The sequence below is a fragment of the Trachemys scripta genome, chromosome 2 (genome assembly GCF_013100865.1).
Source record: "Trachemys scripta elegans isolate TJP31775 chromosome 2, CAS_Tse_1.0, whole genome shotgun sequence".
In the NCBI taxonomy this organism is placed as follows: Eukaryota; Metazoa; Chordata; order Testudines; family Emydidae; genus Trachemys; species Trachemys scripta.
In genome coordinates this window covers 163,675,304-163,688,803 of record NC_048299.1, presented here as the reverse complement: position 1 = coordinate 163,688,803, position 13,500 = coordinate 163,675,304, and the positions used below count along the sequence as shown (strand labels likewise).

The 13,500-nt window shown below is 44.1% G+C and overlaps 1 protein-coding gene across 2 annotated transcripts in view; it reads left to right on the top strand.

The window, feature by feature from the left end:
* Positions 1–13,500, top strand: part of NUP160 (nucleoporin 160) — a 59,373-nt gene that overhangs the window by 24,289 nt on the left and 21,584 nt on the right. For both annotated transcript variants that reach the window (XM_034762147.1, XM_034762148.1), the window contains exons 18-24: positions 2,745–2,878; positions 3,867–3,937; positions 6,408–6,567; positions 7,077–7,146; positions 10,817–10,915; positions 11,376–11,495; positions 13,350–13,445. In XM_034762147.1, coding sequence (XP_034618038.1) covers positions 2,745–2,878; positions 3,867–3,937; positions 6,408–6,567; positions 7,077–7,146; positions 10,817–10,915; positions 11,376–11,495; positions 13,350–13,445 — 750 coding nt within the window. The remainder of the gene's footprint in view (positions 1–2,744; positions 2,879–3,866; positions 3,938–6,407; positions 6,568–7,076; positions 7,147–10,816; positions 10,916–11,375; positions 11,496–13,349; positions 13,446–13,500) is intronic.

Sequence of the window (13,500 nt, the reverse complement as noted above, 5' to 3'; positions counted from 1 at the left end):
CACCATGACATTTCACAAGTAAACATCTGAAACTGTGAAATTAACTACTTTTAAAGTCCCATGACTGTGAAATTGACCAAAATGGACCAGGAGTTTATAGGGCCCTATTCATAGTTCTCCTGTGATTGACCAACACACCGAGGGGTCTCTCCTCCTGTGTCACTTCCAACTGATGAGCCCCCGGCTCGTAGCAGAAATTCTTGTTGTTAGATCCTAAGTGCATAACCTTGCACTTTATACTGTTGCATTTCATCCCATCTCTGTTGCTTCAATCTTCAAGGTCATCCAGATCTTCCTGTATAATATTCCAGGCCTCCCCTGTATTGATGCTTCCCAGCTTTGTATCATTAGCACGCACCAACTTTTTGTGCCAAAGTCATTAATAAAAATATTCAATAAGTCTGGCCCCATGACCGATCCTTGAGGAACTCCACTAGTAACCTCCCTTCAGTCCGATAGTTCATCTTTCAGCACAACCTCTTGCCTTTCTTCCTTTAGCTCAGTGGGTTTCAGACTTTTTAGATTGCGTAACCCTTTCCAAATAGTGTAGTCTACAATGTACCCCCATCTGAAATCGGGTCATAATATACTTATGGTTAGATTGCCAAGTTTTACTAAATAAAATGCGTTGTGTGCCATCACAGGATTTTTCATGTGTACCCCATGATGAGAACTCGTGTACCCTTAGGGATACGCATACCCCAGTTTGAAAACCACTGCTTTAGCTAGTTATTCCTGTCTTCTCTAATTTAACTAATAATTTCACATATGGTGCTGACTCAAATGCCTTACTGAAGTGTAAGTACATTAGATCTGCATTTCTCTTCTCTAAAACACCAGTTATTTTCTCAAAGAAAGAAATCAGGTTAGTGTGGCACAATCTATCTGTGTTGCAGTACGTCTCCTTTTCAGTTTACCTTCATGAATTTCATTATTCGTTCCTTTGCAATTTGTTCTAAAGTCTTGTATTCTACTACGGTCAAACTAACAGGCTGTAAGTGCCTGGATCAATTTTTCTCTTTCATAAATATAGGTACAATGTTACATATCCTCAGTCATATGGTACTACCCCCAAATAGATGGATGTATTACAAATCCTTGCTACCAGATTAACAGTATCATGTATATTTCTTTTAGTATTCTGGGATGGAAATTATCCAGTTGCCCTTATTTGAGCACATTAAGCTCTTTACGTTTTTCTTCCATGTCAACTGTGGCCATTTCCATGTCTAGACACTCATTTCTATCAGCCATCCTGCGTTCATGCCCATGTTTCACATTATCCCCCTTTCTGAAAACCAAGGCAAAGTATTCATTGTAGATTTTGGACCATACCTAAATTACTTTTAATGTCATCCATACTGCACAGTGGCCCAAACGTATCCTTCCTTATTCTTTTTATATAATTAAAAGACATCTTATGTATCTTAATTTCCTTGGCAAGAGCTAATTTAGCTTAATTTGTAGCAATTCTTACCTTATTCCTACATTTTCTAACCTCTATGATGTGGCTTTCTTTGCTGATCAATCTCGTTTTCCATTCCCTGTAGGCTGTTGGCCTACTCTTAAAAACCTTTAAGGTGCTTATTCATCCAGCTGGGTCTGGAGGCTTTCACTACAAGTTTTTTTCCCCCTTGCTTGTGATGCAAATTGCAGATAGTTTTTGTATAGTTGGTTTAAAGAAATTCCAAACCTCCTCCGCATGTAAATCTTCGATCTATCCAGTCCAGCTGACTTCTTTAACTAATTCCCCAGAATACAGCATAGACAGGGACTGTTGATTACATTGATGACCCTACTCATACATATGTAAATACATAAAAACACAAACATCATCTCCCCACATGTCTTTTGAGGGTTATTTATTTTGCAGGATGTTTAACCCTTTCTAGCCATGCGTCACATTGTCCTTTTGAAATCAAAAGCCAGAGTTGACAACCTGGTTTTGATTATCATTCCATTTAATTTAACCTGAATCAACTTGTGAACGCTTAGTCCAAGATTGATTCCTACGACCAGCTTACCAGACTTATCAAAACCAAGTCTAAAACTGGTTCAGTGACAATTTGATGAAGAAAACACTTTCATATCAGTATAAAGGTGCATTACACTGGTATAGCTATGCACACATAGGAAGCGGAATAACTATATCCATATAAGGCATCTTCACACCAATATAACTGTCTACTCTAGGGTTCTTACAGATGTAACTATTTTTTAACCCACCCGCGCTCCCCCCCAACTGAAATATACCAATAAAACTTATACGTAGACTGGGCCTGAGAGGTGCTGCCTCTGTAACGCCCAATTTCAGCCTCAAATTTCCCTTTCATAATTAACAGAAAAGAAATAAAATTATCTGTTCCCTTGTGGAACTCAGAACAGCTCCTCTCCCCTCTTTACGCTTCATGCCCTTCAGATCTTTGTAGTCTCACCTCCGTGTTAAGCTTTCACTGGGTGGCCCTGGGTAAGGACTGAGCTGCATACCAGCTTGCACCGAAGTAATGAAACAAAATGAATGTGCAGCTTTTGTTGTTTTGGTGCCGGTCTGTTTAACGTTTTGGAATGCAAGTGTCCTGTTTCCGTTTAGTGTTCGCTCCTTGACCACTAATGGCTAGGAAGGCTGGGCCCCATGCTGACCTTTGACACTCTTTGTGATGTCACTTTTGTCTTCTGTCTCAAGCTGAAGCCATTGGCTATCCCTGGCCTCAGTTACAATGCCAGCTGCTTTGGTCTCTTTACAGATGATTCTGGGAGGGGGCCAGCTGTTCCAGTCTCAGCAGGACCTGCTACATCGCACCTCTCCCTTGCTGTTGTCTTATTACCTGATCAGGTGGGCGAGTCAGTGCTTGGCGTCGGACGTTCCAGTCGACACGCTGTAAGTGCTTGTGTTCCCAATCTCTAGTCAAAGTGGATTGCTAGGTTTCATATAAATTCTTTGAGATGTCTTGAAATGCCCTTTAGACAGATGAGAGATCATCTTGGGTTCTAATTCTAAGAATCTTAAAGAGATTACCTCTCTTTGGGTGATCAGAGAGTCTTAAATGTGAGTTTCAGAGACTATTGTCCACTCTGATCCTTGGTCTAACTTTCTTCTTGCGGGGAGGGGGAGGGTCACTTCCCTGTTAGTGTTCCGCTACTTCTGTTCTCCCTGAAAGATTCGTTCTCCGCAGCTGAAGTGCTTCCATTTACCATGTTGTTACGTCAGAGGTGGTTCTTCCTGGGTGGATGGACTGGAAGTTTCATTTTAGGAATTCTACAAAGACACAAACTAAAGCTTCCCCCCCCCCCCCCCCCCCCACTGTACAGTGTGAGACTTGTTGGAAGCGACTTTTAAGCGGCTATATTAGGTTTGATCAGTAAAACTTTGTGAAATACCAAGTGTCTAAATAGGTATGAAACACCGACAAGATACAGTTTGATTTTTCCCTCCCACCTTTGATTTGTTCTCTTCCTGTCCCAATTCCCAACTCTTTATATTTTTGTACTGTAATTTTGGCCTAATGGTCAGTAATTGGGTTTTTACTGTTCATTTAAAAACTCACTGAACAGTGAGTTGCTCTTTCCCTCTGTTGGCCTGGAGCAGTCCTATTTGAGAATCTGGATTGATGCAGAGTAGCTTTGACAACTGTAAATGATCATTTCTCTTTCCAGCTGTATTGCGAACGGACACTGAAAATATTCAAAGCATTTTAGATTTCTGACTTTCCCTTGGGTACTGAGTCTGCCTTTGCTGTGCCGTGGCAGGTGTGGGTTTCACACCCTGGTCATTTCAGCAAACAGTTGGGTTCAGTGTGGACAGTGTTAGAATGTGTAACACAGGATGTGCTTGTCTCTCTTTTTATAGCTAGATTTTTCTCCTCTAGGGAATCCAACCTGCAGCACTTGTCTGTACTGGAGTTAACAGACACCACAGCCTTAACACCACATAAACTAGGTAAGAGATGTGCTACAAGGTCTTCAGCTCTTAATTTTGACTTTAAGCCCATACTTTCAGACATGACTAGTGATTGTGGGGGAGGGAGAGGGGCTCGGTTCTTGGTGCCCAGTTTCAAGGGGCTTATCTTTCAATATGTTCATCACCTACCCTCTTGTGGTCCACAAAAATTGTGTGTGGCCAAAGTAAAGCCAGCCTCCACTCAGGCATTTCCTGTGACTTTACAACCTATCCCTTTTTTAATAACTCTTTTAATGTCGTTTTTTTGTATGTAATTTCCTACATTTTTTTAAAATGAGAAATGGTTTGGGCGTCTGTAACGCCCCTTCCACTTATCTGCAGGGTTCAACCATTCTACCTCTGACACTCAAGCCATATGGTTAACTACAATTACTAGCAGCAGGAGTAGTAGTCTGTTATCCTTTGTGGTCTAGCCTCTAGTCTAGCGGAAGATGCATAACACTGAAACACTGTGCTTGAATAACCTCATTTTGCAGACAGCACAACTCTGTAGTACCCACACTGTCCCTCAGAAGTGTCACAGCCACACTATTCCTGACAAATTACTCACTTTCTTATTTTTACCATATAATTATAAAATAAATTGATTGGAATATAAAAATTGTACAGTAACTTCTCACTTAACATTGTCCCAGTTAACGTTGTTTCGTTGCTGATCAATTAGGGAACATGCTTGTTTAAAGTTGCGCAATGCTCCCTTATAATGTCTCTCTGGAAGAGCAGCCCCTCCTTGTGGGGATTAGAACCAGCTCCCCATAATTCCCTGTAAGGTATGTGGCTCAGTTCAGGTGGCCCTCGCCCCACTGCCGTGCCTGCTCCTGACCTGCTCTCTGCCTTGGAGCTGCTCCCTGGAGCTTCCTGCTTGCTGGGGGAGGGGGGGGGAAAGGGTGCTGATGTCAGGATGTCCCCCTGTTCCTGCCCCACCCGCTGCTCTGTGCCCCCTCGCCACAAAGTGGAGGAGGGGACAGTCACAGGGCGGGGACAGAAGGGGGTGGGAGCTTGCAGGAAGCTGTTGCTTCCTGTCTGAACTGGCTGCTCTGCTTAAAAGGGCAACGTACTTGAAGTGGTGTCAGCGTACTTAAAGGGGCAATGCATGTCTCGCACGCTCTCTCTCTCACGCATGCATGCACCCCCCAGCACTTTGGAAAGTCAGCACCTGTGCAGCGTGCATGTGCTGTCACGAGGAGGGAGTGGTGCGCTCCAGCTGGATAGCGTGGGCTCATCATCCTGTTTAGTTTTTTCAGGGAAGTGTTTGCAGCCACTGCCCTCCTGCATCTGTTGTGTTTCCTCCCTCCTGCCTCAGTCCATGCTGCCTTGTAGAGTGTGAGGCTACATTAACAGCGGATTAACCCTTGAGGGCTCAGCCGAGTGCTAGTTCATTTAGCAGTGAGGCATTCCCTGGAAAGTATCCCACCCTCTTACTCCACCACCTCAACCAAGCTTTATAATCAATCATTCATTGCTGTGTACAATATTAAACTGTTTGTTTAAAATTGTTTAAAACTTAGACTGTATAAGTATATAATGTCTTTTGTCTGGCGAAAAAAATTTCCCTGGAACCTAATCCCCCCATTTACGTTAATTCTTATGGGGAAATTGGATTCGCTTAACATCGTTTCGCATAAAGTCGCATTTTTCAGGAACAGAACCACAACGTTAAGTGAGGAGTTACTGTACTTACATGTCAGTGTAGAGTCTATAGACCAGTATAAACAAGTCATTGTATGAAATTGTAGTTTGTACTGACTTTGCTAGTGCTTTTATGTAGCTTGTGGTAAAACTAGGCAAATATCAAGATGAGTTGATCTACCCCTGGAAGACCTCTGTGTACCATCAGAGTTGCACGGACCACTGGTTGAGATACACCCAGTGTTTAATACTCTAACCCAGTGGTTAAGTAGCCTGTGGACTCCTTGTGATGAGCACAGTATACAGATTTGGCTAGGAAGAGATTACCGTAGATACTCGTTCATAAGCCGAATATTTTTGGTAAAAAAAGTGACGCATCAAAGAGTGGGGGTTGGCTTATAAACGGGACTACACCAAAATCTGATGATTTTAAACTCCGTGGAATCATTGAATTGAATATCTAATACATTGTTATTTTGGTTACTTGGAGCATCTTCAGGCACGGAGCCCCTCAGCTCCCTGTGGCCGCGGTCCGCCATTCCCAGCCAGTGGGAGCTGAGGGGCTCCGTGCCTGTGAACGCTCCAGGTAAACAAAATGTCCAGGCCTGCTAGCGGCTTACCCTGATGGCCGGGAGCCAAAGTTTGCCAACTCCTGAAATATAGATTGGATTATGAAAGGGTCATACAGTTTTTGCTATTTTAACCTAACCATCTTGGGGGGTCGGCTTATAAATGAACGGGCTAATGAATGAATATATACGGTATGTCTACTAAGCTGTGTGTATGTAGCTTGTCAACACTTCTTTCATTTGTTTTTTAGTGTCCAGCCCTCAGACAATCGTGGAATTATTTTTTCAGGAAGTGGCCAGAAAACACATAATATCTCACCTCTTCTCCCAGCCTAATACCTCTCTGAGTGAAACTAGTTTGAACTGGCCTCATCTGATCACTGCAATTGCCGCTGATCTCCTGCCACTCTTGTATCCTTGAATTATTAAGCCAGAGTGAAGGTGTGTCACACACCTGGGTGCTCAGCACCCAGAAGCTGGAAATAGGCACACGTCTCCCTGGAGAGCATGTGGAATGTCTCCCAATTAATGAGGCCAAAGCTGTCAACCCTGGGCTCCTGAATCCGTATTTAGCTCCCTAAGTAGGAGTGACCTGATCGCAGTTCACTTCAGTAGGATTTGTGAATGTTCAGAACTTCTCAAAATCAGACCACCTTTTCCGTGCTCACACGTGGGTTCTAAACCCTTAACTTTATGCCCCCAGGTTTGAAACATTTGGCTTAGATGCGTGATGGGGGTGTAGTGGTGTTCTCTGAGGTGGTGGACTTAGCTGGACTACCCGTTTTGTCTAAGATGGGAAAACCCGGTTACAGAACGACTTGTGTGAACGCTGAGCACCAGAGGCTCTCACGTTTCAAGCCTGTTCTTGAAGCTCTTCCCTGACAACGGAGGAATTGCTCTGTTCCTTATCTAATATTCAGATGGCCCAGTAATCCTGGCTTCCTCTTCCCAGAATGTTTGATGGGCAGTTGTCAGTACACCCAGCTACAGGTAAGCACGCTCGACACATGGCAGATGGTTTTGTCTCTTTAACAGCGTGTCTGATCCGTTTACTCTTGCAACCAGCAAAGAGCCAGTGGGGGGGAGAGAACAGCTGGAGACCAGAAACTGGCTTGCATATCACGGAGCCTATTGTAACCAGATAGGGTAAGAAAACCTGACAGTCTTAGTGGGGGTTGAGACAACCTAATATGAAAGTATATTAAGGATGGTTTCACATGGATGTTCTCTCAGCCCCTCTTGCATCTGAAGATCACGCTGTCACAGTTCAGGGCTAGCACCTTTCACCCCTTTCAGCTTACAGGCTTCTTGCCTTCACCTGCCTTGGGATGAAATCCTGGCTTGGATGTCCCCTCTAGGACCAGCCACAGAAGTAAATGTCAAAGGGATTGATACCCGCGTTGTTCTTTTAAGTAGAAGTACTTGGAAGGCACTGAAAAATGTTTGTCCGCTCCTGCTGGAATTAACACCTGGTAACCATGGGGGAAACACAGTAACAATGAAACAGGTGGAACATATAATATTTAAAAAAATTAAACATCTTCCACATTCTTTTGCCACTCATAAACGCTAATCCTGAGATAGCCAGAAGTTAAGAATATAATGTCATTTGGGAGTAGCTCCTTGATAAATGTCAATAAATTGATTGACAAAGAGTCCTGTGGCACCTTATGCTCCAATACGTCTGTTAGTCTATAAGGTGCCACAGGACTCTGTCGCTTTTTACAGATCCAGGCTAACCTGGCTCCCCCTCTGATAATCAATTGATTATACAGCACAGACTGTGCAGGAAGTATTTGAAATTGATCTGCACAGAAGTTTAGTACTCTAGTTATTTTCAGCAAAGCCCAGAAAGGAGGCCTTAAGCTTTATCTGTGCAGTTTGTTAGTGGGGAGTTGTGCGTCTCGGGTCCCGTTCTCAGGTGAGATGCTGTAGGCGTGTAGCATTTTCCCTTTTCGAGAGCTTGATAAAGTGACTATGCGGTGGTGTCACTAAAACTCAGGAATCTGAACCCCCAGACACCTGTTAGCTATTACATCATGGAGCTCACTATTGTCTGTAATGCAACAATGTAAACAGGTTAACTTCAAGAGCAGACATAGACTACTTCTGTGAGCCCATTTCAGTGGAGAACTGCAATTTCAGTCAGCGAACGATGTACTGAACACACCCGTTAGCCAAACACAGCATCCAGAATATGTCAGATAAACAAACTTTCCACCACCTGCTTCTCTCAGTGGGTTGGTAGCAATGTGAATGAGAAATTGTTTTCAATACAAGCTACTATTTCCAGGTGTGTTTCTGTGCATTACTCAGTTCTCAGAATTACCTTCTGAACTCTAACTTCATGCTCTTTAGCCAAAGGGATTTTTCCCCCCCAGTTGTTGCTTTTGGTGCTATAACTCTGAATTTTTTTACTCTCTTACACTGAAAAACAGCATGTGTCTTTCACCGCACACTGATGGAAAATGTTAAAGTGTAGTGAGCTTGGAGGCCAGTCGCTACTGAATTATTCATGCCACACATTTTCTCTTGTACATTTTAGTAGGACTTAAACAGGCTCTTTGTCCCCGAAATGGATTACTTCTGGGGACGGGGATCAACGTGTTGCAGTGTGTGCCCAAAATGGATTGCACCTGGGGCAGGGATCGGTCTGCTGCAGTTTATGTACAAAACCCCATATAGTCAAACTGTCTAAAAGAATGTCAGAATTGCAAAGCATTCAGTTCAGGAAATGGCAAGGTTGTTTGTGCCACCTGATTTCTGCCTCCTTGTGTTTGTGTTATGGTACGGTCTTTGATTGCATGATCACGCACTCTTTTCCTGCAGGGCTGCTACCTTATTCATGTCCCAGAAAGGGCAGCAGGAAGATGTTGAACGTTTATTTTTATCCACTGTTTAAAAGTGGACTGTTCCTCACCCCCTGCAACCTTCTGCTCCATCCCCCAAAGGCCTACATGTAACCTTGGTTTATATGGATGTAAATTTGGAGCAAACTCAATGAATTTACTCCAGATTTACATCCTGGCGATCACAAATAGAATGTTACCCAAAATAAGAGACAGTTAGATTCCCTGACCCCACTATTGAATGAGGGAAGGGTGGGACCAACATGTAGACAGGAAGGATGGCTTAGAAGTTAGGGGGCTAGTTTGGACTCAGGAGATGTAGGTTCAAGTCCCTTAGTATGTCTTTGCCTCTGTTCCCATCTGGAACGGGATGAACACATTCGATGTGGGACAGTCTGATACTAGAATAGTGGGGGCAGGATAAGTACCATAGGTAGGTAGAACACAGGTGACTATGTAGCTACATTCTTTCGATGCTTATGCACAAGGGTTTAGAGCGAAGTTTCCCAGCACCGTCTTACCTTTCCCTCAAACGTATGTTCTTTCAGCACAGTTTTAAAATGTAATCTTGTCTTGTGAAAAAGGGAAACAGAAAAGAGAGCGAGAGCTGGCACTGTTTGCTAAAGGAGTGTTTCTAAGCTGGTGGGTCATGAGCCCCAGGGGTCCCACAAAGCAAGCTGTGTGGGGAAGGACATGAGCCTTTATATACCAATCTAAAGCAAAGACTATCTGGTTCCCTCACTCGCCGCACACCCTGACCCCTCAAGGTCAAATGTCCTCTGCTGACTTCTTGAAGTCACACAAATACATTACATGACTTCTTGAATGCACACAAATACATTACATTACATAGACCTGTCACTATCACTGATACATTTATTATAAAAAAAAAGAGTAAAAAAAGTAATGCGAAAACTTGTGACTGAAAGGCTTGCCAGCCCGAAAAGGGTAGGGAATACTGTGCTAGACTGCTGGCCATGTGTCCGTGTGCACTGAAGTAGGGCTCCTTCTGACCCACCTGTATGCTGTGTGCCAGATACCTCATTCTAAACCCTCCTGCACAGTGAATGTGACGGGGTTGTTCTATAGACATACATGGTGCCGGTGGGACGGAGGAAGATTGTTAAACCCTTATTAGGAGTGAGCTTGCATCAAATATTTGTTGACCCTTTTTAACTCGGCCAAATCAAAATGGCTTTTCATCCCACTCTCCAGAGGCACCCATCTGATGCGGGGCATATTCAAATGCTAAATTTCCAATTCCTGTCACCTCCCACTGAGAAGCTGGAGCTGTTCAGATGAGGTCATTTACTGATGGCAAGTGTGTGTGGGAGTTTCCCCCACCACCTTTGTGCTGAAAGCAGCTGAACCACTTTTGTTCACGTGAATTTTTCCCATGGAGATTCCCAACCCGGAAGATCTGTCCAAAAGGTGTGTGACTGTTACAAGCACCTGAAAAGGGCCCTTTGGAACGGAAACACCTAGGTGCCGTTAACTAGAGTTGTCGCTAGACACTCTGCTGATAACACACCTCACACTTGCCATTAAGATTCCTCGTTTGCAAATGACGTCTGGAAATAGGATCAGCAGAACATGGAGTCACCTGGTGCCCTGCGTTAATCTTAGTACTGTAGTTACAGCATGCCACTCAAGTAGCATTGCAGGAATCCACAGCTGAAATCCTCAGTTTGTTTCTCTGGTAAAACAGGGACTATCTTGCCTGAATACAGGGGCATGTTGGTTCATAATCAGCGTTAAGGGAATGTTAAAGCTTTTGCGTCTCTGATCAGAGGATGCCCTTTGTCTCTTAGGAATACATTCGCCTGCTGCAGCCCTGGTGTCACGTGAACGTGGGTTCCTGTCGCTTCTTGATGGGAAGATGTTACCTTGTTATGGGCGAGGGACACAAGGTACAAAACAGTTTCACTGCTTCCCAGAGTGGAGCATTGCTTCATGGGGGGGGTTCAGTGGTGGCTGTGTGGATCCGGACTGTCCCACTTACCTGACCGCCAGTTACATTCTGTTCCTAGGGCTAGAAGATGTGTTGCTCAGAAAGAAATGCAAAACTCATTTCTTTAGCGTAGCTTTCCCTTGGATTTTCTCACACCCACTCACTGATATACACAAGTGTACAAACCGAGATGAGCTATTCCTCCTTCAGACGGGAAAAGGGCAAGGGAAAATTGTTTCTAAATACCTGGGAGGCTCTGAGACCCCTATGGAAACACATAGCTAGCAAGGGCTTAATGGATTGGCCCATGGTGACCCTGCGTAGCCTGGCGCAGAACCAAGCTGTCCTGTTCACCTGTATTCTGGATTGAGTCAGTCACCTGAGAAAGGGAGTACTTAGCAACTTTATTTTTCGTCCAGGCTCTGGACTGTTTCTGTCAGGCTGCATCTGAAGTTGGAAAAGAGGAGTTCTTGGACAGGCTGATCCGAGCCGAGGACGGCGAGATGGCTTCCACCCCGCGCCTTCAGTATTATGACAAGGTATTGCTGCCATGATAGTACAGCAACTTGGTGCTTGCTATGAAAGTTTGGTTGCGGACGCTGCCAAAGCAGCCAGTCTTCATACTTCATGGCAGGCCTTCCCACCGCTGCCACCATGTCAGGGTTCCCTCCCCACTTTGAACTTTAGAGTACAGATGTGGGGACCCACATGAAAGACCCCCTAAGCTTATTTCTACCAGCTTAGGTTAAAACTTCCCCAAGGCACAAATTTTTCCTTGTACCTTGGATTAGGTAAACGCTGCCACCACCAAGTGATTTAAACAAACATTTAGGGAGGGCCACTTGGAGCCCTATTTCCCCCCTAATATCCTCCCAAGCCCTGCACCCCTTTTCCTGGGGAGGCTTGAGAATAAACAAGATGAGCACAGACCAACCTTGGGGTTTTTTAGTGTCCTAAAAAACCCCATCAGATTCTTAAAAAAAAAAAAAAAAGAACTTTATTAGAAAGGAAAAAAAGTAAAAGAAGCACCTCTGTAAAATTAGAATGGAAGATAATCTTACAGGGCAATCAGATTCAAAACACAGAGGATTTCCCTCTGGGCAAAACTTTAAAGTTACAAAAAGAAAACCAGGAATACGCCTCCCTCTCAGCACAGAGAAAATCACAAGCCAAAATAAAAGTAAGCTAAATCTCTGGTTGCTGCTAGGTAAATACAAAATGGGGATTGTTATTGGCTAAAACCTGGAAGTGAAGAAGTCAGCACAGTATCTCTTGTAGTGTGTGTCTCATATTAAATGCAATTTATTAGTCTGCCTCTCAACTTTCAGTAAACTGCAAGAATGGTTTGCGATCTGGAGAAACTGCCTTATAGGGAGACTTCAGAATCTCGGTCTATTTAGATTATCTGAGAAAAGGCTAGGAGGTGATTTGGTTCTCAGAGACTGATCTATGTGGGGAAGAGACTTCTGCTGGCAGAGGGCTCTAATCGATCAGACAGAAGCAGGATGGGAGCCATTGGGTGGAAACTGAGCCCAAATAAATGCAGACCAGGGATAAGGTGCCAGTGTTTAACAATGAGGGTGATTAACTCTTGGAGTAACTGGCCTACGAATGTGATAGATTCTCTCACTTGATGTCTTTTGTCAGGACTCGGTGTATCTTTCTGAAAGATATACTCTAACTCAAACAGTTGTGGGCTTGATGCAGGCATCATTAGGTGAGAGTCTCTGGCCTTAATCTGTGAATTCTGTTGAGAGTGCCTAACTGCATTGTGGTAGTTACTTAGATTGTGGTTGTGGGTCAGAGACTTTGTTCTCTCCGTACAGTGCCTTGCAGGGCCTGTTCCATGACTCAGGCTCCTGGGTGCTACTACAGAACAAATAAGTTCTCCGTGGGGGTGGGAGGGAGGTTGGAGGTTGTGGCAGCTGAGTAGGGAGGGGACAGTGGGTGCTTTTGGCACCTGGAGAGGTGTAAGCAGGAGCTCAGGATTGATGGCTGAGTGTGTTAGCTACATTTCTTTTAGAATCCTCAGCCCCAAAATGGTTAGCTGTGTTGACGTTGCAACCATAAGGGCTTAAAACCTTGTGAGAGAGAGAGAGAGAGGTTTTAGTTGTGGATCACAGTTCTGTTGGTTGGATTCTGCAGAAAAGTCCCTAGCCGTAAAACACATGATTCGGTCCCCTGCCCTGTTTATAACGTACCAAAGTATCCCTCTTTGGGTTTGAAATTCTTGGCATCTGCTGGAAAACGAATGTGTTTTTTGCAAACATCGGCAAAATCCTTTTGGCTGTTTCTGAATTCAGTGAGCATGGAAATAACTTTCTCATGGTAAAGAAAACAAAATTCTCCACGTTCTTAGACACATCCCAAACCAGACTGTGTCTTCTCTCTAGGTCCTGCGATTGCTGGACATTATTGGTTTACCTGAACTGGTCATCCAGTTAGCAACGCTAGCAATCACAGAAGCAGCTGACGACTGGAGAAGCCAGGTAGGCATTAATTCTTTTGTGCTGAGACATTGGGTTTTTTCCATGCAGCAGCTAT